General features: G+C 45.6%; 1 protein-coding gene across 1 annotated transcript in view; it reads right to left on the bottom strand.

The window, feature by feature from the left end:
* Positions 1–6,529: 6,529 nt before the first annotated feature.
* The window catches only part of dusp10 (dual specificity phosphatase 10), a 73,074-nt gene continuing 54,952 nt past the window's right edge, over positions 6,530–24,651 (bottom strand). The window contains exons 2-3 of the mRNA XM_072508312.1: positions 21,954–22,322; positions 6,530–8,514 (exon numbers count right to left, since the gene is read on the bottom strand). Of these exons, the coding sequence (XP_072364413.1) occupies positions 8,249–8,514; positions 21,954–22,322 (635 nt within the window). The 3' untranslated portion in view covers positions 6,530–8,248. The remainder of the gene's footprint in view (positions 8,515–21,953; positions 22,323–24,651) is intronic.

The following is a 24,651-nucleotide window of genomic DNA, read 5'->3' as shown; positions in this document are numbered from 1 at the left end:
CAATTGTAGCCAATGTTATTTGAAAAGTTACAAGCAGGCAGCTCTCGTCATTGATGCCAGAATCTAGCCCATCGTCCTTGGCTGGATAGCAAGAAGAGGGTCCTGCTGTGTTTGATCTTCTGTACCTTGTAAAGTAATCCACTAAACACCTCGACCTGTCCAAACCAGGATCTTTCTTGAATCACACGTGGTAAGATCGCGATTTGTTACAGAGCAAGTTATTATAGAGTTTCTTTGTACTCCTCTGGAACTACACCTGGCACGACTGTTCACCTCTATGTCTTACATCCATCTGGTGATGGTCGGATGTATCTCCACTTACATAGGAGTCCCTGGTCACATGACCAGTCTTGAGACCACATGGTGTGTCTGCACCGCCACCTACTGGTTGAAGGTCGCACATCATCCAACTATGATATTGCTTACAGGCATATCACCACATCCCCCTTCCTCACAAAACATTAAGATATGATTGATCTTTTAACTTTATACAATCATGACTAACTTTATACAACCATGTCGAACAATGTGAATGAGTTTTACGAGGATGTCCGTAAGCATGATATGCCTGGCCAACGTCCGTCTCTTTTGCACAGATCATTGTGCCTCCCTCACGGGATCATCCCTGTGACCATTTGGGCTATTGCCAGCCTCTTCAAAGACTGGTTTACCCATTTTCCTCTTTGCTCTGTGCCTTTGGAGGGCCTGGGTCCATGACTGCCGCGCCTGAATCACCATCCTCTTTCTTTTGCACTTCCTGACATGACACTGTTTGCTGCTTCGCGTTGTTTCCATTGCTGGTTTGTTAGTGGGATGAGCAAGCTCTCCCAGTCTACTCCTCTTTATTTTGAGAGCATGATGATATAGTTTCTTGCTTTTGTGCTATGGCATGGCAGCCTCTGATGTGGTGCTGGTTTTTACCATGTGCTCAGAGGTCTGCAGAGCGTCAGGTGGACCCTGAAGGGCAGTTATGTAATCTTTGGATGGTATGCCCATGCCCACTTCTGCGGCCTCACCTCACTTGTCAAGAGGAAGAAGGAGGCTTATGTAAAGATGAGACATGAAGGTTCAGTTAGGGCGCTCAAGAGTTACAAGTTAGCTAGGAAGGACCTAAAGAGAGAGCTAAGAAGAGCCAGGAGGGGACATGAGAAGTCTTTGGCAGGTAGGATCAAGGATAACCCTAAAGCTTTCTATAGATATGTCAGGAATAAACGAATGACTAGGGTAAGAGTAGGGCCAGTCAAGGACAGTAGTGGGAAGTTGTGCTTGGAGTCCGAGGAGATAGGAGAGGTGCTAAATGAATATTTTTCATCAGTATTCACACAGGAAAAAGACAATGTTGTCGAGGAGAATAGTGAGATTCAGGCTACTAGACTAGAAGGGCTTGAGGTTCATAAGGAGGAGGTGCTAGCAATTCTGGAAAGTGTGAAAATAGATAAGTCCCCTGGGCCGGATGGGATTTATCCTAGGATTCTCTGGGAAGCTAGGGAGGAGATTGCTGAGCCTATGGCTTTGATCTTTAAGTCATCTTTGTCTACAGGAATAGTGTCAGAAGACTGGAGGATAGCAAATGTTGTCCCCTTGTTCAAGAAGGGGAGTAGAAACAACCCAGCTAACTATAGACCAGTGAGCCTTATTTCTGTTGTGGGCAAAATCTTGGAAAGGTTTATAAGAGATAGGATGTATAATCATCTGGAAAGGAATAATTTGATTAGAGATAGTCAACACTGTTTTGTGAAGGGTAGGTGATGCCTCACAAACCTTATTGAGTTCTTTGAGAAGGTGACCAAACAGGTGGATGAGGGTAAAGCAGTTGATGTGGTGTATATGGATTTCAGTAAAGCGTTTGATAAGGTTCCCCACAGTAGGCTACTACAGAAAATACGGAGGCATGGGATTCAGGGTGATTTAGCAGTTTGGATCAGAAATTGGATAGCTGGAAGAAGACGAAGGGTGTTGGTTGATGGGAAATGTTCAGACTGGAGTCCAGTTACTAGTGGTGTACCACAAGGATCTGTTTCGGGGCCATTGCTGTTTGTCATTTTTATAAATGACATTGGAGGAGGGCGTAGAAGGATGGGTGAGTAAATTTGCAGATGACACTAAAGTCGGTGGAGTTGTGGACAGTGCGGAAGGATATTACAAGTTACAGAGGGACATAGATAAGCTGCAGCGCTGGGCTGAGAGGTGGCAAATGGAGTTTAATGCAGAGAAGTGTGAGGTGATTAATTTGGAAGGAATAACAGGAAGACAGAGTACTGGGCTAATGATAAGATTCTTGGCAGTGTGGATGAGCAGAGATCTCGGTGTCCATGTACACAGATTTCTGAAAGTTGCCACCCAGGTTGAGGGGGTTGTTAAGAAGGCGTACAGTGTGTTAGCTTTTACCCACACCCCCACTACTTGCCTTCAAACAACCGCGCAACCTCAAACGAATCATTGTTTGCAGCAAACTACCCAGTCTTCAGAACAGTGACCACGACACCACACAACCCTGTCATGGCAATCTCTGCAAGACGTGCCAGATCATCGACATGGATACCACTATTACACGTGAGAACACCACCCACCAGGTACGCGGTACATACTCGTGCGACTCGGCCAACGTTGTCTACCTCATACGCTGCAGGAAAGGATGTCCCGAAGCGTGGTACATTGGCGAGACCATGCAGACGCTGCGACAACGAATGAACGGACATCGCGCAACAATCACCAGGCAGGAATGTTCCCTTCCAGTCGGGGAACACTTCAGCAGTCAAGGGCATTCAGCCTCTGATCTCCGGGTAAGCGTTCTCCAAGGCGGCCTTCAGGACCCGCGACAACGCAGAATCGCCGAGCAGAAACTTATAGCCAAGTTCCGCACACGAGTGCGGCCTCAACCGGGACCTCGGATTCATGTCACATTACATTCATCCCCCACCATCTGGCCTGCAAAATCCTACCAACTGTCCTGGCTTGATACAATTCACACCTCTTTAACCTGGGGTTACCCCATCTCTGGATCTGTAAAGATTTAATCACCTGCTAATGCTCGCATTCCTAGCATTGTTTGGCATCTTTGAATTTGTCTATATGTGTGTTTCTGGAACAGACCTCTTCATTCACCTGAGGAAGGAGCAGCGCTCCGAAAGCTAGTGACATCGAAACAAACCTGTTGGGCTTTAACCTGGTGTTGTAAGACTTCGTACTGTGCTCACCCCAGTCCAACGCCGGCATCTCCACATCTTAGCTTTTATTGGCAGAGGGTTTGAGTTTCGGAGCCATGAGGTCATGTTGCAGCTGTACAAAACTCTAGTGCGGCCACATTTGGAGTATTACGTGCAATTCTGGTCGCCGCATTATAGGATGTGGAAGCATTGGAAAGGGTGCAGAGGAGATTTACCTGAATGTTGGCTGGTATGGAGGGAAGATCTTATGAGGAAAGGCTGAAGGACTTGAGGCTGTTTTCATTAGAAAGAAGAAGGTTAAGAGGTGACTTAATTGAGGCATACAAGATGATCAGAGGATTGGATAGGGTGGACAGTGAGAGCCTTTTTCCTCGGATGGTGATGTCTAGCACGAGGGGACATAGCTTTAAATTGAGGGGAGCTAGATATAGGACAGATGTCAGAGGTAGGTTCTTTACTCAGTGAGTAGTCAGGACGTGGAATGCCCTGCCTGCAATAGTAGTGGACTCGCCAACACTAAGGGCATTCAAATGGTCATTGGATAGACATATGGACAATAAGGGAATAGTGTAGATGGGCTTTAGAGTGGTTTCACAGGTCGGCGCAACATCGAGGGCCGAAGGTCCTATACTGCGTTGTAATGTTATGTTCTATGTTGGAGCGTCTCAGCTTCTGGTGCCTGGGTGGAGGTTGGAACTTGGGTTACAGTTTCGCTGGAGCCTCACTCATTTGCTCTTCGTCACTCGAGATTACGATGCTCTCTGGTCGTGATGATCCAGGCATTGGTCATCTTGGTCACATTCAAGAATGTGAGTGATCTGTGGAGCTGAATCATGAGATTGTCATCAACTCTGCCTCTGGGTCAGTCTCAGAGTTGCATACTACTGCAACATCGAAGTCTCTGTCATTGCAGTTGTCATCGTTATTTTCCAATTCATCGTCAGTGTTGTCGATGGTATGGGAACGAATTACAAGAACCGTTTCGAAGACCTGGAACGAGTCACCATGTACCTCTTGAGGCCAGTTTCTCCAATATTGGGATGATTTCTTCCATTTCTGGCTAGTTCAGCGGCTGATCTTTCGTGGTATCAGCAGCTTCAATGTCTAAGTGTGCCATCTCCAAGCTCCCGCTCTTCTCAGCGTCCAGCACGGTCTGGGCATCCCCGTGACCACCTCGCCATTCCTTCCAGACCACCGGAGTAGTGCTTCTGAAGTATTTTCCAACAGCCCTGACAGGCTTAATGACAAGAGATCTACAAGTAGTTCATACTGGTCTACATCTGTCTAACCTTCCATGACATCCCTTTCTGCATCATCGTCGAAAACTATATTCATAGTAGTCATCATCGGATTCAGCATCGTCTACAATGATCACTCCTGTAAAATATAACATTGTACACGGAATTATATGTTCACGCAGTAGGCTGCCGAGTTCAAAGTCAGCCTTGAATTTGGGCGCCGAACTTTGGTGTAACATTCCACGCTGCCGAACTTCGGGAGGACTGAAGAAATTAAAGACGATTCATTTGGTACAGTTTTTGTAACTGTTCTGCGAGTGCTTTGACCTTTCTGCTTCAGTTTGGTTTAGAGTGTTCTCACTGTTACATTTTTGCCCTCCCTCCCGTCAATTTTGCATGCCCTCCCTCCAATCAGGTTTGCAGCCCGTGCATGCTGTGATATGTGGTTCATCAAAGGATAATGTGAGCGGCCGCAAATCCAACCTCATTTGTGAAATACTCATGAGACCCGAACTTAAACTCCAGAGTGAAGCTCCACGGCTTCCCATGCTCTGTCCAATTAACCTTCACATCTTCCAGATGCTTTAATATGGGATGGTCATGCTCCGGTATCATGCCACTGAGCTTGTGCATGTTCTTGAAGACTGTTAACCTGAATTGCGGAATGCTCGCTGGCTGTTCCGTCTCATCTGATCTGTCGTCTTCCACCTGGATTTCTTCCGAATCTTCATAACCCATGCACACTCTCGTGGGGATCTGTAATATTCAGCTGGCCAGCCGTCTTCCGGGATATAGTCACTCAACTAAATTCAGGGATTCATACACGTCTGCTCCCAGGATGGACTCTTGATTTGTGCTAACAGTGGAGAATGGCACAATATGCCTTTTATTATGTGCCCACACTTCCAGGTCACATTCCCCCATTGTCTCAACTCATTTCCATTGTAGTTGAGTAGCGTCCTTGGCCGGGTTGCAACTGTCGGTATCACCCGCAAACCGTGCAGATCGCGCAAACTGAGGTTTGCCTTCGCTCCCGTGTCAAGTTTGCACTTCACCATCGTCTCATTTAACCGCACTGGAATGGTCCATCTGTTTTCGATGGTATCAGAAGGGCTCTAACTGCCATTACAGTCGGTCACCAAAATGTCCGTATCGTCCAGTGTCGGATTCACCGTGTCTATGGCCGAGATCGAATCCCCAAAGAACAAGTCACCAAGGGTCATCTCATTAGCTGCATTTATCGACCGCGACCGGTTGAGTGATCTACTGTGGGCCTCTGAAGAATGCACATAGCACTGTTACACTAAATGACGCACCTGAAACAAAGTATTTCAACGGCCTGACATTTCCGTGGGTCATGTTGAGTGCCACACTTCTAGCATAGGATGGCAGAAGGGGCTTGTTGCCCAAAATGGCCACCCGCATGGAGACCAAATTTCTTTTGCTGTTTCGTATCGGTGAGCTCAAAATGGGCACCCGCACTAAAACCATTTTCCTTAATGACGTGCTTCACAGCACTAATGACGCTGGCATCTTCCTGAGTTGGCGCCAAAATTAAGTGAGTGAAGTGCGCTGTTTTGCTGCGCAGCCACCTCGTTCACAAGACACATTTCATTGTGGCGGTCTGATAGAAACCCTTCTTTCTGGGTACATGTACTATATTACGTTCACATGCTTCGTCATCTTTCATAGAATACCGTCCAAAGTATTTTCCATGCTTCATCATAGCTTCTGTTCTGCTCTTCGGCGCCACAGGCAAAGGTATTATATAGTTCTGCTGCTTGAGGACCTACCGTCGCTAACAGCAACACAAGAAACCTGTCATCAGGCTGTACCTGCAGGCCTAGGGCCATAAGTTAGAGGCAGAATCGCTGCTTAAAAAAGGGCCAATTTGTTTCCACGTTACCTGTGAACTGGAGGTGTCGGGTTCCCCCTATACCGTCCAACTAGAGTTCCATCCTTCCATTGCGTTGAGTCACCTCAGGTTGCAGTTCACCAGATCGGTCTGTCAGCCAAATTTTAACTTTATCACTGCTGTTGTTACCTTCAAATCTTCAGCACACGTGGTACCATGTTGTGTTTGGTCTTCTATACCTTGCAAAGGAATCCACCAAACACCTCAACTTGTCCAAACCAGGATCTTTATTGAATCACACGAGGTAAGATAGCGATCTGTTACAGAGCAAGTTATCATGGAGTATTTATGTACTCCTCTGGAACTACACCGAGCACAACTGTTCACCTGTATGTCTTACTACCATCTCCTACAACCATTTGGTGATGGTTGGATGTGTCTCCACTCATATGGAAGTCCCTGGTCACATGACCACAGTCTTGAGACTGCATGGGGTGTCTGCACCGCCACCTACTGGCCGGAGGTCACACGCCATGCAACGATAATATTGCTGGCAGACAGATCACCACAGGTCTTGCCCGGCGGTGCTTGGGGGAGGGGGGGGCTTCAGTTTAATTTTTTTGTATCACGCGCCCTCTTTAATAGACTAGGCTGCTGGCAAGGCAGGCTTAACCAGAGCCTGCACCACCAACGATACATCGTGGGACTCGCCCCTCCACCTTTTCCCCCCGCTATCAGACGAATGATACAGCTGAGAAAGCCGCTGCTCAGACCGGCAGGCTCAATGCTGTTTTTCCCATCCGCTGTGCGGGAAAATTCAACCCATAGCTTTCATCCAATCCTCAAAAAGTCCATTTGGAACTCAAATGCTTATCTTACTGTCCACCTCAATTATGTTACATGGAAGGATTCTGCACTGGCAAATATTACATGCCCACAAATCTGATAAGAAAATCCATTAAATTGCATATTGAAATGGAACAATTTGGTGATAGGGAGGGTTCATTTGAGCATGATTATGCATCATTTATTTAAAAATTGCTGTTTAATAGGCTGCCTTGTATGTTTTTATAATGTCTGATCGGTTCTTCATTCACAGGAAGCAACTCAAGCAAGTCGAGTCCAAATATGTGTCCCTATTGCTATGATGAATGTATTTTGTGCATTTTGTAAACCTGACACAGACAAAAATATAGTCCAAATGCTTATACATAATTTTTTTATAAACAGAATTATACACAGACAACAGGAACACACAGATCGTGTGTGAAAAATATTAAATAACATTTTTCTTTAACATTCTGATCCAACATGTTTCAAAGAATTTGCAGCAGTACATGTGGTACTGTGACCAGAATTTAAACTAAAAAAAATGCTTTTCACTTATTTCTTTACCCCCCACCCCGCACCCGCCCCTTCCCGATTTAACAGTAGGTGCATGTTACTGTCTATTTACATAAGGAAAATGCACCCAGCTCCATCCATTTGGTATTCCACACGCAAATCAATTATTGCACGATGAGCCTCAATGGGCATGTAATGGATGAGACCATTTTAAATTTAACTCCCACCGTTCTATTTAACCCTCATAAAAAAATATAACGAGCATTAACAGAACCTGAACACACAAAATAATCAGGCTTCTCTTTACAATTCTTTCTTCATTAGCTAGTGGAGATTAGTTGCAGTAACGTACGTGTTGGGTTCTCTCACTGCGACCAATCTGCTTTGGCAACCTTTGGATAGTTGAAAGGATATTCCTTGGTAAATTTCCAGACTGTATCACCACTACCATGTTCTTCCCTTAATTTCCAGTTGTTTGTTGCTGTCTATGAACCTGCACAGACCACCAACTGTATTATTCCACAATCAATGATAATGTAGTCTTTCTTAGGTTCTCAGTTCCAGCATACTGTAAGATGCTTCAAAGCATCAAGGGAGATAAACATCACTTTAAAAAAAACTTACAAAAAGTCAGCCAGGTCACTTTAGACAATTGTCTCCACCCCGACCAGCTTTGGTGTGAGAATTCGAGGAGTGACACCATTGTTTAGGTCTTCTTCAAACTCCAGCAACTGTCCCATAAAATTGAGGTTTGGGGAAATAATTGGTCTCTTTCCTTTAACAAATTTGTAGGCATCGGTCATGGTCATCAGTGTGTGCTTCATCAAATACGCAATAACAATTGTAGCAGAACGAGAAACACCAGCTTGACAGTGAATGAGCAGCCCCTTGCCGCACTGGTGTGCTTCCTCTGAAAACAAAGGAGACAAAATATATGTTACGCTTTGTTGGCACGTCTGTCAGTAAATACAATCACCCGTGCAATATTTTTTTATGAGACTGAAAATAGTTAAAATTCAATGAATATCTGAAGAGATATTAATAATCTATTAATAATCTGCTATTTGTGATTTTTATTGATGACTTGGAGGAGGGGGCTGAAGGGTGGGTCGGTAAATTTGCTGATGACACCAAGATTGGTGCAGTAGTGGATGAGGTGGAGGGCTGTTGTAAGCTGCAAAGAGACATTGATAGGATGCAGAGCTGGGCCGAAAAATGGCAGATGGGCTTTAACCCTGATAAGTGCGAGGTGATTCATTTTGGTAGAAAAAAATTGAATGCGGATTACAGGGTCAATGGCAGGGTTCTGAGGAATGTGGAGGAACAGAGAGATCTTGGGGTTCGTGTCCACCGATCTCTGAAGGTTGCCACTCAAGTGGATAGAGCCGTGAAGAAGGCTTATAGTGTGTTAGCGTTTATGAACAGGGGGCTTGAGTTTAAGAGCCGTGGGGTTATGCTGCAACTATACATGACCCTGGTGAGACCACATTTGGAGTATTGTGTGCAGTTCTGGTCACCTCATTATAGGAAGGATGTGGAAGCATTGGAAAGGGTGCAAAGGAGATTTACCAGGATGCTGCTGGTTTGCAGGATAGGTCTTATGAGGAAAGGTTGAGGGAGCTAGGGCTTTTCTCTTTGGAGCGGAGGATGAGAGGCGACTTAATAGAGGTTTATAAGATAATGAGGGGGATAGATAGACTATTTCCTCGGGTGGATGTAGCTGTTACAAGGGGGCATAACTATAAGATTCAGGGTGGGAGATATAGGAGGGATGTCCGAGATAGGTTCTTTACTCAGAGAGTGGTTAGGGTGTGGAATGGACTGCCTGCTGTGATAGTGGAGTCGGACACTTCAGGAACTTTCAAGCGGTTATTGGATAGGCACATGGAGCACACCAGAATGACAGGGAGTTGGATAGCTAGGTCTTGGTTTTGGACAATGCTCGGCACAACATTGAGGGCCAAAGGGCCTGTTCTGTGCTGTACTGTTCTAAGTTAATCTAAAAATGAGCAAGGATCGTCAGTGCATATACCAACTGTGATATTGTTGCCTCCAAATTGTATATTCAGGTAATCCAGCAGAGGGCAGTAGAGCTGAGCTGCTGATTGGCTGTTGTGGGGAAAATTTGCATACGTCCGGTGCGGTCACTCTAACTTGAAGGTGTACCTGTGCAAGAGACCCTAACTGTTCAAGTGAAGACAAGCATCCAGTAGAGGGGAGCTGCTGATTGGCTGTTGCGGGGAAAATTTGCATCCATCCGGTGCGGTCACTCTGACCTGAAGGTGTACCTGTGCAAGAGACCCTAGCTGTTCAAGTGAAGACAAACATCCAGCAGAGGGCAGTAGAGCAGAGCTGCTGATTGGCTGTGGCGGGGAAAATTTGCATACGTCCGGTGCGGTCACTCTAACTTGAAGGTGGTTTGTGGAGGAGCTGTTGGCAAGTGACACTTAAACCCGAAACACTTCTTCAGTGTTTCCCTCCCTACCCCCTCCTCTAACCACAAAAAAACCAACCGCTGTAAAGATCAAGAGGAAGGCTTGAGGGCAGGTAGAAGTAGAAAGAAGTTGAACCGTGACGTCACAGCCTGCAGGTAAGGGATTGGCTGGTGACTGCTAAGTAGTTTTTCTTTAATTTCCCTCAGGTGTTATCGTGCAGGGCGCAGAGGTTGCTGAGCGAGTGCTTGCTGAGAAGGGGAGTGAATAACAGGTAAGCTCTTTCTTTTTCTATCTAGAGGGGATGGCAGGGGAGGTAGTGCAATGTTCCTCCTGCAGAATGTTTGAGGTGAGGGATGCAGTCAGTGTCCCTGCTGATGTCATCTGTGGGAAGTGCACCCATCTCCAGCTCCTCAGAAACCACATTAGGGAACTGGAGCTGGATGAACTTCGGATCATTCAGGAGGCAGAGGCGGTCATAGATAGAAGCTTCAGGGATGTAGTTACTCAGAAGAATAAAGATAGATGGGTGACGGTGAGAGGGGCTGGGAGGAAGCAGTCAGTACAGGGATCCCCTGTGGTCATTCCCCTTAGTAACAACTATACCGCTTTGGATACTGTTGGGGGGGGGGGGGGGGGGGACGACTTACCAGGGGTAAGCCATGGAGTACAGGTCTCTGACACAGAGTCTGTCCCTGTCGCTCAGAAGGGCAGGGGGAGAGGAGCAGAGCATTAGTCACTGGAGACTCCATAGTTAGGGTGATAGGAGATTCTGTGGGAACGAGAGAGACTCCGGTTGGTGTGCTGCCTCCCAGGTGCCAGGGTCCGTGATGTCTCGGATCGTGATTTTGGTATCCTTAAGGGGGAGGGGGAGCAGCCCCAAGTCATAGTCCACATAGGTACCAACGACATAGGTAGGAAAAGGGATAGGGATGTAAGGCAGGAATTCAGGGAGCTAGGGTGGAAACTTAGATCTAGGACAGAGTTATTATCTCGGGGTTGTTACCCATGCCATGTGCTAGCGAGACGAGGAATAGGGAGAGAGAAGAGTTGAACACGTGGCTACAGGGATGGTGCAGGAGGGAGGGTTTCAGATACCTGGATAATTGGGGCTCATTCTGGGGTAGGTGGGACCTCTACAAACGGGATGGTCTACACCTGGACCAGAGGGGTACCAATATCCTGGGGGAGGAGTTTGCGAATGCTCTTCGGGAGGGTTTAAACTAGTTCAGCAGGGGTTTGGGAACCTGAATTGTAGCTCCAGTATACAGGAGGTTGAGAGTAATGAGGTCATGAGTAAGGTTTCAAAGTTGTAGGAGTGTACCGGCAGGCAGGAAGGTGGTTTAAAGTGTGTCTTCTTCAATGCCAGGAGCACCCGGAATAAGATGGGTGAACTTGCAGCATGGGTTGGTACATGGGACTTCGATGTTGTGGCCATTTCGGAGACATGGATAGAGCAGGGACAGGAACAGTTGTTGCAGGTGCCGGGGGGTTAGATATTTCAGTAAGCTCAGGGAAGGTGGTAAAAGAGGGGGAGGGGTGGCATTGTTAGTCAAGGACAGTATTACGGTGGCAGAAAGGACGTTTGATGAGGACTCGTCTATTGAGGTAGTAATGGCTGAGGTTAGAAACAGGAAAGGAGAGTTCACCCTGTTAGGGGTTTTCTATGGGCCTCCGAAAAGTTCCAGAGATGTAGAGGAAATGATTGCAAGGATGCTTCTGGATAGGAGCGAAAGCAACAGGGTAGTTGTTATGGGGGACTTTAACTTTCCAAATATTGACTGGAAACGCTATAGTTCGAGTACTTTAGATGGGTCTGTTTTTGTCCAATGTGTGCAAGAGGGTTTCCTGACATAGTATGTAGATAGGCCAACGTGAGGCAAGGCCATTTTGGATTTGGTACTGGGTAATGAACCAGGACAGGTGTTAGAGTTGGAGGTAGGTGAGCACTTTGGTGATAGTGACCACAATTCGATTACGTTTACTTTAGTGATGGAAAGGGAAAGGTATATACCGCAGGGCAAGAGTTATATCTGGGGGAAAGGCAATTATGATGCGATGAGGCAAGACTTAGGATGCATCGGATGGAGAGAAAAACTGCAGGGGATGGGCACAATGGAAATGTGGAGCTTGTTCAAGGAACAGCTACTGCGTGTCCTTGATAAGTATGTACCTGTCAGGCAGGGAGTAAGTGGTTGAGCAAGGGAACCGTGGTTTACTAAAACAGTCGAAACACTTGTCAAGAGGAAGAAGGAGGCTTATGTAAAGATGAGACATGAAGGTTCAGTTAGGGCGCTCGAGAGTTACAAGTTAGCTAGGAAGGACCTAAAGAGAGAGCTAAGAAGAGCCGGGGGGGACATGAGAAGTCTTTGGCGGGTAGGATCAAGGATAACCCTCAAGCTTTCTATAGATATGTCAGGAATAAACGAATGACTAGGGTAAGAGTAGGGCTAATCAAGGACAGTAGCGGGAAGTTGTGCGTGGAGTCCGAGGAGATAGCAGAGGTGCTAAATGAATATTTTTCATCAGCATTCACACAGGAAAAAGATAATGTTGTCGAGGAGAATACTCAGATTCAGGCTACTAGACTTGAAAGGGCTTGAGGTTCATAAGGAGGTGTTAGCAATTCTGGAAAGTGTGAAAATAGATAAGTCCCCTGGGCCAGATGGGATTTATCCTAGGATTCTCTGGGAAGCCAGGGAGGAGATTGCGGAGCCTTTGGCTTTGATCTTTAAGTCATCTTTGTCTACAGGAATAGTGCCAGAAGACTGGAGGATAGCAAATGTTGTCCCCTTGATCAAGAAGGTAAGTAGAGACAACCCAGCTAACTATAGACCAGGGAGCCTTACCTCTCTTGTGGGCATAATCTTGGAAAGGTTTATGAGAGATAGGATGTATAATCATCTGGAAAGGAATAATTTGATTAGAGATAGTCAATACGGTTTTGTGAAGGGTAGGTCGTGCCTCACAAACCTTATTGAGTTTTTTGAGAAGGTGACCAAACAGGTGGATGAGGGTAAAGCAGTTGATGTGGTGTATATAGATTGAAGTAAAGCGTTTGATAAGGTTCCCCATGGTAGGCTACTGCAGAGAATACTGAGGCATGGGATTCAGGGTGATTTAGCAGTTTGAATCAGAAATTGGCTAGCTGGAAGAAGACAAAGGGTGGTGGTTGATGGGAAATGTTCAGACTGGAGTCCAGTTACTAGTGGTGTACCACAAGGATCTGTTTTGGGCCACTGCTGTTTGTCATTTTATAAATGACCTGGAGGAGGGTGTAGAAGGATGGGTGAGCAAATTTGCATATGACACTAAAGTCGGTGGAGTTGTGGACAGTGCGGAAGGATGTTACAAGTTACAGAGGGACATAGATAAGCTGCAGCACTGGGCTGAGAGGTGGCAAATGGAGTTTAATGCAGAAAAGTGTGAGGTGATTCATTTTGGAAGGAATAACAGGAAGACAGAGTACTGGGCTAATGGTAAGATTCTTGGCAGTGTGGATGAGCAGAGAGATCTCGGTGTCCATGTACATAGATCCCTGAAAGTTGTCACCCAGGTTGAGAGGGTTGTTAAGAAGGCGTATGGTGTGTTAGCTTTTACTGGCAGAGGGTTTATGTTTCGGAGCCATGAGGTCATGTTGCAGCTCTACAAAACCCTGGTGCGGCTGCATTTGGAGTATTGCGTGCAATTCTGGTCGCCGCATTATAGGAAGGATGTGGAAGCATTGGAAAGGGTGCAGAGGAGATTTACCTGAATGTTGCCTGGTATGGAGGGAAGATCTTATGAGGAAAGGCTGAGGGACTTGAGGCTGTTTTCGTTAGAGAGAAGAAGGTTAAGAGGTGACTTAATTGAGGCATACAAGATGATCAGAGGATTGGATAGGGTGGACAGTGAGAGCCTTTTTCCTCGGATGGTGATGTCTAGCACGAGGGGACATAGCTTTAAATTGAGGGGAGATAGATATAGGACAGATGTCAGAGGTAGGTTCTTTACTCAGAGAGTAGTAAGTGCGTGGAATGCCCTGCCTGCAACAGTAGTGGACTCGCCAACACTAAGGGCATTCAAATGGTCATTGGATAGACATATGGATGATAAGGGAATAGTGTAGATGGGCTTTAGAGTGGTTTAGACAGGTCGGCGCAACATCGAGGGCCGAAGGGCCTGTACTGTGCTGTAATGTTCTATGTTCTAATACTTGAAATTTCAATTTGCATTAAAAAAAATTTTTTAAATAAGTCACAAGTCGGCTTACAATGACATTGCAATGAAGTTACTGTGAAAAGTCCCTAATCGCCACATTCCGTCGCCTGTTCGGGTACACAAAGGGAGAATTCGGAATGTCTAAATTACCTAATAGCACGTCTTTCGGGACTTGTGGGAGGAAACCGAAGCATCCGGAGGAAACCCACGCAGATAGACCCAAGCTGGGAATCAAGCCTGGGACCCTGGCGCTGTGAAGCCATAGTGCAAAGCACTCTGCTACCGTGCTGCCCGTTATCGAACGTTCTACATCATTTTGCAAATGGCTGTTTCTTTACTGCCTTTATCATTCTTTTCACATTTGCTGATGACACTTGTGTATGTTATGTAAACCATTTTTCTATATCTGAAATAACAGATATTTGAACATTCGCCCTTGTGGGACCCCATATACGACTTCCCAGGCTAACATTACTCATCTAATAAGAACTGTCAGTTTCCTATTCTTAACTGGCTTCTATTACTATTCAACACTGAATTCCTATAGCTTTTGGTTTAATTAAAAGTTTATCATGTGGAACTTTGTTCACGGTTCCAGAAAGTGAAAGTGTCTCGAGAAGAAATATGGATGAAAGAGATTTTTGAACAGGCAACAAAAAGCAAAGGGGTAAAATATCAACAATATTTTTAACAAACACATCACCATGTTCATATAAAATCCACCGGGTAAAATAATGCAGTGGAATTCTATTTAAATTTTGCTACATATTTACTACAAATAGCATGTTGGCCTTCAACAAGATCTTTAACAAGCAATATGCATTTTTATCTTTCACCAATTTCTCAGAATTCAAAATATTGCTTTTGCACTCCAAATCATTTGTCCCTAACCTCGAAGCAATTAAACATCCCAAACTTTTAAATATGGCTAGATAGGGAGACGGAGTAATTGCTAAAAGACCTGAACATGGAACTTCCTGTGTGTGTGTGCATGTGCGCGCACAGTGCACTGAACCAATCAGGATGCATTTGTCTTACAGCTACATAAATACCTTAACATATATGCTGAACTCAAATCTAAAGCTCAACATCATCCTGGGATTTCTGATTACCTGTGCCATGTAAAATCTTGAAGTACAGTGCCACTTTCAATAATCAGAGAGGTTCATAAACAGTGCTGGACAATCCAAGGCTGAGCAAATGACAGATCAAACAGTCCACTTGAGCACAATAAATATACTCAATCTAGTTTTGTATGTAGCTTCCCAGTTACGGAGAGCAATGATCACAGGTGCTAGCTGATAAAAGCAGAGGAAATGCAACAAACACTATAAAGAATCTTCTGAATCAGTGCTTCAGGGTGCTTAACCCAGTTTTATATGATGTGAACTTTCAGAGATTTCTACTCAGCTTGCAATTATTTTGCACATTTGCTGCTAATAGATTGCTAAAGAGGTTCTGCAGCAACACGACATAGGTGGTCTACAGCTAGCCACCGATGCAGGCTTTATTCTATACTGCTTCCCATTTGATACAAGTGAAAGACTAAGATAATCAGGACTTTTTCCATCGCATGAACTGCCTTACAACTTTGAAAGATTGATTTTTTTCAACTTTATTTGAATGGAAAACTCTGGTTAAATGTTGAAGAAAGTAATAAATATACTTTTTAAATACACAACAAGATTGAGGCGAGCCCTGCAAATCAACCCCAATTACAATCCCTTGGACACTAAATATCCATATGAATATTGCAGGGTCAAAAACAAACTGAAGGATTTGATTATTGTTCTTGAGGGAGTAAGTCTGCTAAAGGCAATGAAGGCATTATTTGATTTCAGTCATTTTGCACAGATAGATGATAAACACTCTGTGGGAGCCTACTTAATGTGAAGCAATGCTAAACTACAAGCCATCTTTTGAAATCTGACTGAATAGTAGCAGTTCTTTAACAATAATTTTACAATTGGATTTCTCCAAATATTTGGATGTCAAATATACAAACCATAAAATACTATTTTTTATCAACTAAAATTGAGCTGCACTCAGGAGCAATGAGACTTGTAACTGCTGATATCAAAATATGAAAACACGTTAAAAATGGTAAATGTAATAATGCTGGAATCCTTTGTTGGAAACGCAAGGGTGAAGGCAATTCTGAGCCAGCTGGAGTAGAAAATATGATCTGCACCACTACAGAACGTAAAAAGCTACAGGCCAATTGAAAAACTGATCATTGCTGTAGTAAATATTTTGCTTTTTTTTTACAATTTTCACTTCCAAGCACATCCAAACTCCACAGGAAGCTGGAAGTGAAAGATTACAAAAAGACATTTTGGTACCTAATGCAATCTTTCAACAGAAAGTGAAATTATTAATGGTGTGCTTCTGAGCAAGTTTAAAATAATGTAAAATATAATGTATATCATGCAACTGGGTACAATGCCCCAGTTCTCAACTGTGACAAGGTGTCTTACATGCCATCAGCAGTGACCAGAAATTGGAAATTCTATCCCAACATTGTGCAGGCCTCAAAAAAGAATGGAAATTTTGTCCAAACTTTTTTGTCTTTACTTTTAAGACAATGCATATTTAAACTGGGAGTAGCTTTTGGGCAGGTGGAGGCGAGCATTAAACCAGTCCAGGGGCGGGAGTCTCTCAGTCCGGGGCCACGGAGTGGAGAATTGGCGGCATTGGCGCCGGCGCGCTTGGCGTAGCGCTGCTCGCGGGCCGGCCCGCCGATTCTCGGCCCAGGATGGGCCGCTCTAAAAAGGCAGAGTCCCGCCGGCGCTGTCCACACCTGGTCGCAGCCGGCGGTAACTCTGCGCTCAGGGTCGGGGGGCGGCCTGTGGGAGGGGGGCTCCGACCCCGGGGGGGGCCTCCGAAGGGGCCTGGTCCGTGATCGGGGCCCACTGATCGGCGGGCCGGCCTCTCGCTCCCCGGGCCTATTTTCTTTCGCGCTGGCCCCTGAACTCCTGCGTTATGTTGCGCGGGACCGGTGCATTGAGGGAGGCCACCGCACATGCGCGTGTTGGCCCCGGCGCCACAGCACATGCGCGGATCCCGCGGCGCACAGTTCGCGTCGGGATGGGTGGCTGAAGCGGCGTGAACCGCTCCAGCGCCGTGCTGGCCCCCTCTGGGTGCCAGAATAGGTACTCCCAGCGGCCTGTTCATTCCGTCGTGAAACGCAACGGCATTCCGACGGCGTGGACACTCTGCCGCCGAATGGAAGAATCCCACCCCAGATATCTGTTTTAGGTATGGGAAATTCGGATGCCTGTGCCTCATTTACGCCATACCAGCCAAATGCAAATGGAAGAGTCCTCTGATTAACTTTTACATGGCAAAACTGTACATACAACGGACTGCTCAATAATATTCATAGAATTTACAGTGCAGAAGGAGGCCATTCGGCCCATCGAGTCTGCACCGGCTCTTTGAAAGAGCACCGTACCCAAGCCCACACCTCCACCCTATCCCCATAACCCAGTAACCCAATCCAACACTAAGGGCAATTTATCACGGCCAATCCAACTAACCTGCACATCTTTGAACTGTGGGAGGAAACTGGAGGTTCCGGAGGAAACCCACGCACACACGGGGCGAACGTGCAGACTTTGCACAGACAGTGAACCAAGCCGGGAATCGAACCTGGGACCCTGGAGCTGTGAAGCTCCAGTGCACCAATAGCACCCATGTATGCCAATGCAGGGAGCTTGAGATGCGTGTAGAAGTCAGGCTAGTAGGGACCCAGACTTTTCATGTAATAATCTAATAATATTTATTAGTGTCACAAGTAGGCTTACATTAACACTGCAATGAAGTTACTATGAAAAGCCGCTAAGTCGCCACACTATGGCACCTGTTTGGGTACACGGAGGGAGAATTCAGAATGTCCAAATCACCTAACAACATGTCGTTCGGGACTTGTGGGAGGAAATCGGAGCACCCGGAGGAAACCCACGCAGCCACGGGGAGAACATGGGGCCTGGAGGAGTATATCTGCTCCTCTTGGCATTACTAAGAAAGTTCTTTATCCACCTTAAGTGGGTCTTCTCCAAGGTTGTAGAACAAGTGACTAAACTGTGCACAGACACACAAAGTTCTGGTAATGGATACTGTTAGTTGGGAAGATCAAGAATAAGAGCGCAAGTTCATACCAAGAACTCACAGCAAACATTGATAACGGGGTGACAAGGTCCTTTCTTGTCTAACTTTGCAATGAAGCTGGTTCAATAGGAAGGGCAATAGCAGCCTTGATCACCAGCTTGTATGGTCCAAGTGGCTGGCGTGAGGCCAGGAACTAAACTTCAATTTTCTGTGGGCACATGAAAAGAGGTGAACAAAGACAGAGATCTGAAAGGTTTGGCCATGCTCTGAAAGGTGGAAGGTTCAGTGACATCCTGTTTAAGTAATATAACCTGCTGATATAGACAGGCATGGATTATATTTCAGATGGGCTTAATTGCTGGCCTGCAATTTTCATTGACATAAAAGAGTGTGGGTCAGGTGCCCACCCATTGCTGTACCAACACCGCGATATCATTGCAGAAGTGGGTATTTTAAACCTTCTACAATTATGATGATGTTTGCTGATTTTGGTCGATGCCAAGTCACACGAACAGAGAGGTGTCATGAACCGGGTAGGGAGATGGGAACGGTGATAACATGAACGCTACCAAGGGAAAGAAAGAAAGCACTGCGAAAGTGGAAAAGTCTTCAGATTCATCATTTATGTCCATTGTACCATTTTGAAATCCATTCATTATTGTGAAAGAGTGAAATGTCCTCGTAGTGGTGATTTTTTTTCTCTTAAAGTTCTGCTCACTCATCTGTTTGGCAGTTTTAAAACATGAGAGACAGCTGAGTTTCTGGCTGTGTTCAAAGGTTTAAATAAATTCTGCTCAAGCGGATTTGTTGCCAGTTGATCAGTGGATTTCATTATGAATGTTTGGCTGAATTCCAGCTCACGAATGAATTCTACTCAGCAGGGGTTATTGACACAGTAATCAAGCTGGCTCATTTCGATAGATTAATGAGCAGTTAAGACGGGTGATTGTTTCCGTTGATTTTCAAGTACTGTTGATTTTGACAGAGTTATGTTCTTCTCAAAGTCTTCTTAATGTTATTATATATAGACCTTGTATGTTTGACTTGCTGGATTGAGGTTGAGGGATATGGGGTGGGAATGAGGGGCTCAGGGTCAAGGGTCCACCAAAGTGCTTCTTACTGTCCCGTTTCATACTCATCTCCGAAACTGGGCCAATGTGTCAGTGAACATAGCGGCCCACCTCTGCCAGCAGCATTTCAGCACAGTGGTTAACACAATTGCTTCACAGCTCTAGGATCCCAGGTTTGATTCACGCTTGGGTTACTGTCTGTGTGGAGTCTGCACGTTCTCGCCGTGTCTGCATGGGTTTCCTACGGGTGTTCCGGTATTCTCCCACAGTCCAAAGATGTGCAGGTTAGGTGGATTGGCTATGCTAAATTGCCCTTAGTGTCCAAAAAAGGTTAGGTGGGGTTACTGGGTTATGGGGATAGGTAGGAGGTGTGGGCTTTCCAAGGGCCGGTGCAGACTCTATGGGCCGAATGGCCTCCTTCTGCACTGTAAATTCTATGAACAGGCGATGAGGCCTGACTCCAGGCCATCCATGCCTCTGCCAAATGAAAATAGTACCAGCAGACAATGCTAGGTAGGAGGTGGGATCACAATGTTAGGAAATCTCCCCAAATCCCACTTCCAGCCTCAAAGTTGAAAATCTGGCCCAGAGTGCAAAATTCTACATTTGAGAGTTACTGCCCAGGAGTACACTTAGTTCTCATCTCAACGTCCTTGCTGCATTGCAGCATAGTAGAATGTATGCAGTAATGGCCTGGCCTTTGATGAGGGGCAAGGCGAGCAATACAAGCAACATCAACAGGAAGAGCAATGGCACCCACTGCCTTCTCCTCATCCACCTGCTGCTCCACAGGACAAAAGGGATGGACATCCATCTCCAAGGAGACAGGATTCCAAACACAGTGTCTACAGGCACAGGCTCACGACACACTAATACCTCAGGCTTTCATAGCAGATCCTTGCTGACATCTGTGAGTCCTGGAACAAGACATCCTTCCCAAGGGAACAAGTGGGCATGACTTGCTAGTTACCAGCAAAATGTGTCTATCACTGGACGGCTGACCTCCAGTAAGTGTGCGGTTTGCCATTCAGTTGGAAAATTGAGGTGCCGGCAGAGAGGGGAACGCGTGGAGTTATAATGTGTGTTACCTTGAGGTGTTCTGCACAGGAGAAAGCTAGGAATGGTAGTATGTGGTTTGACACCTGGAAATGTCATGCCATTCACCTGTCTAGAACCTCCTGAGGGCCTGGATCCTTTTGGGGCATTGCCTCTATGCTAGGGAAAGCCTATTCCTACTGTTGACTTTCTTGTGCTCTTTCGTGCAAGCCTGCTTGGTTGGAAAGGCCACCACTTCTGCCTATAAACATCATCACACTTCAGGCCCTCAGATGGATCTCCAGATAAGAGAGGGATCTTTGCGGGGAGTAGGTTAGGGCAACACTCCAGGGTCTCCTTTCCATTATGGTTGTTGCTGAAGCTGAAGAGATGTTCAGCCACCCTGACCTCTGTTGGGATCCCTTTTATTAGAAATCCAACTTTGACAGATTTGGTGGTTCATCATACTCACCAACCCTCTGATTGGTCGGGAACCCCCTGGGAAGGAGGCTTTGTAACAGGAAACTACAAAATCTGTTGTGAAAGGCACTGGTGCTTACATGTGTTGGGAGGGCTGATCCTCCACTTCCAGACCCTCGTGTTTGAGGATCTCACTTTCTTGGAGTTGCATCTCTGCACCATGGAGAGGCACGTGGCCGAGGAGAAGGCTGTCGGTGCTGCTGCTAGTGTTGTTCCTGCTACATTTCGGTGTTGTCAGTTAAAGGGTCATGGCAAAGCCCACTACAGTTTCCAAAGAGTTTCTGGTCAGCTACAGATCCTGTGGTTCCAGTTGGGACTGTTACTTGAACATTCTGTCTATCAAGTCCATTCATAACAATCTTGTGAAATATAGCAACTTGTTGAACTGTACCAGGCCTCATTTCATCAAGTGTCTGCTCCATCTGCCCTCAAAGCAAGTGAAAAAGCATGTTCACAAAAGAGGCAACTCCAATTCAGATCACAGGGGGATATTACGGTTATGTCTCAGGAATATCAACCACAAAAATTGATATATGACAGTGTTAGTCCACTCCCACAGGAGTAGGACGCACAGACTGTTTGTTGGAGCAAGAGTGACACTGGTCCAGAGAACATAGTTACCATATTTGTAAACCTGTGATTGTTTGGGTTAAAAAAGGAAAACTGATCCCTCAGAGGTCAGAAATAAAGCAGAACCAAAGATTCAACTTGGGAATCTGTATTCAAGAGGAAACTAAATATAGGTGGGGTGGGAGAGTTGGGTGGGTGGAATTCCAGATTTACTGCAATTGGATTTTTGGCCCAGTGTCACATTCACACTATGTTCTGGTCCATTTATTCTCCAGATTTACAAGTTGAGAGTCTACAATCCCAGAATATTGACAACTTGTAACTTACTTTGGCAGCAAATTGTCACACTAAAGCAAACTTTCAGAGCTGCAAACTTTCCAAACCACCTTCTGAACTGCACAGCGTAATTAAAAAAAGGGGCGAGAAACGGAATATACTGAAAAGAAAATTACCAATGAATTCAAAGGCCTCTTCGAAGTATTGCCTGAGATTCTGCTTGTTGCTATCAGTGGCAGGTAGCCGTTTGTAACGGAAGATACCTTGCTCATAATGATAAAGAGGCAGGTGGGTAGTCACATTAATGATATAGCCAACATTCATCCGCTGCATTTTTTCTATATCCTGAGCATCCTGCTCATTTCCTAGAAACAGGAAGGGTAGGATGGGAGTCAGCTCGGCATTTTCAATGTCAGGGGTAGTGGGGATGGACTGAGGTAGCTGTGTTGGAATTGCTGAGGCTGTCCCTGCATCTGGGCACTCCTGAAGCTGTAGAGAGTGATCACAGAGATTCTCGTGGTGTTGTTTGAAACTGCTGTGGCCACCTTTTGAAGAGAAAAAAATGAGAACACAGTTAGCCACTTCTGCAGTTCCAGAACATTGCTACAGTGCCTCAACTGCACTGTGCTAAACAAAATAACTCACATCACTTCCAAGTAGGGTAGTAAGGATTTAAAAAAAAAAACAACAATCAAACGTCAAACAAATCTAATAGTTCTTCTGTTGAGGCATGCATAAAATTCCTACAGTGCAGAACTTTGGCCCATCAACTTTACACCGACACTCTGAAAGAGCACCTTACCTAGACTCCCCCACCCTATCCCCATATCCTGCACATGTTGGAACACTGAGGCGCAATTTAGCGTGGTCAATTCACCTAAGCTGCACATCTGTGGGAGGAAACCAGAGGAAATCCATGCAGACACAGGAGAAAGTGCAAACTCCACACAGTCACTCGAGGTGAGAATTGAACCCAGGACCACTCTCTGGCGCTGTGAGGCAGCAATGCTAACCATTGTGCCACTGTCCACTGGCCATAAAAGTATGCAGCACAGAAGGAGACTATTCAATGCATTGCTTTTCTACTTGCTCTTTGCTAGAGCAATCCAGAACTAATCTCACTACCCTGCTTTCTCTCCAGAACCTTTAACTATCTTTGCTTCAAATGTTTATTCACCTGAAGAGTGTTTCATTATTATTACTTGATTATTTCACCAAGGTTTGTAAATGGACTTTTGTACACTTCTTTCAAAATCAAAAATAACCTGCTGCTAATAACTGGTCTTTACTTTGTGTTGCGCAATTAGTCCCCAATAACATGGGGTTCTTCAACTGGACAAAACAGGCACTGTGGCTGATTTGAACATTGGCCAGCTAATGTTAACGGGCATGGACTGCTTTGAGTAATGGCGTTGGATCAGTTATCACCCTGTTTACATTGGTGTTCTGATCATTGCCATCTTGGTAAGACTCTATAGATGGACAGCTGGAGTATCTCCTGAATCAGGTGGCAGGCCATTTTCAGATGCAAATTGGGTCCTCTGACACACAACACATCCCTTTTCCAATGGTGAGGTCCAACCAGGCACAGAGCTAGTTTTGCCCGTTTTTGCCTGCATGAAGTGACCGAGACAGTGGCCTTTAGTTGTTGAAAAAGGAACCTATTTTCATCTTTTAGTTTTGTGGGAACATTCCATCAGGCCCCAACAAAACACTGCAGCTTGCTGCAGACCCAACTGCATGACGACGCCGCGCACCCACCCCCCTCCCCTCCCTCCAGCTTTTCTGCCAGACCTGGATCATCAGCCAGCTCCGCATAGCAGCCGGCTGATATCATCCTCTCCTTTTGCGGAATCGGTTCAAATTGGCCATCTGTGTCTTTAGGAGGATTGAACAGTTAATTTTCCTGTTGCGTTATTATGTTCATTATAGCAATCACAATGGAGAAATAAAAACAACTTGTGGTGATTCACATATTATTGCAAGTATTGTAATATGGCAACACCCTGGTTGGAATATGCTACAAAAAATAATTTACTATTTGCCTTTTATATTGCAGCAACACTCTCATACACCACAGCAGCTCAGACAGGGAATACATAAGAACTGTTGGATGTTTAGTAATAGGACTCATTCTCAGAACTTACAATAGTACTTGGCTATTAATAAAAAGTAAAAAACCAAATAGTACCATCTTACTTCGAAGCTGGCTTTCTGGGCTCTGATTCTACCAAAGATCATCTGAGGTTAAAACAGTTAATCAAGTTGGGTGGCGGGTGGGAGGGGGGGGGGGCAACAGGTTTCGGCATCTGAGCATAGTGATGCACAAAATGAAATGCTGCACTGTGATGTAACCATTGAGAATTGTGCCCAATTCATTTTTTCCAATTAAGGGGCAATTTAGTGTGGCCAATCCACCTACCATGCACATCTTTTGAGTTGTGGGGGCGAAACTCACGCAAACACAGGGAGTATGTGCAAACTCCACACAGACAGTGACCCAGAGCCGGGATCGAACCTGGGACCTCAGTGCCGTGAGGCAGAAGTGCTAACCACTGCGCCATCGTGCTGCCTTGGGAGTTTACTATAATTCACACCAAACCTTTTCTATACTAATATATAGGCTTCACAGCAGTTGTCAAGTTCCTGCATTGGTCCTGAATTGGCCGTTGGAAATGGCCAAATTTGCAAGAACCCGCCAGGTCAGGAAAACAGCATCAAAGTACTGCTCCCCAACGTGTTGTACAACATGGGTAGTGCTTGTAACACAAGATTGCTTTCAGAACATAGAAAGGCAGTCAGTCAGAACTGCGGTTTTAAGTTTCTCAGATACTTTCAATGAAAGCCTTCAGCAATCTTCAGGCTACACAGTGA

This window comes from Scyliorhinus torazame, chromosome 1, assembly GCF_047496885.1.
Source record: "Scyliorhinus torazame isolate Kashiwa2021f chromosome 1, sScyTor2.1, whole genome shotgun sequence".
Taxonomy (NCBI): Eukaryota; Metazoa; Chordata; class Chondrichthyes; order Carcharhiniformes; family Scyliorhinidae; genus Scyliorhinus; species Scyliorhinus torazame.
Note: the sequence above shows the minus strand (reverse complement) of the source record. Positions and strands in the feature narration are given on the sequence as shown.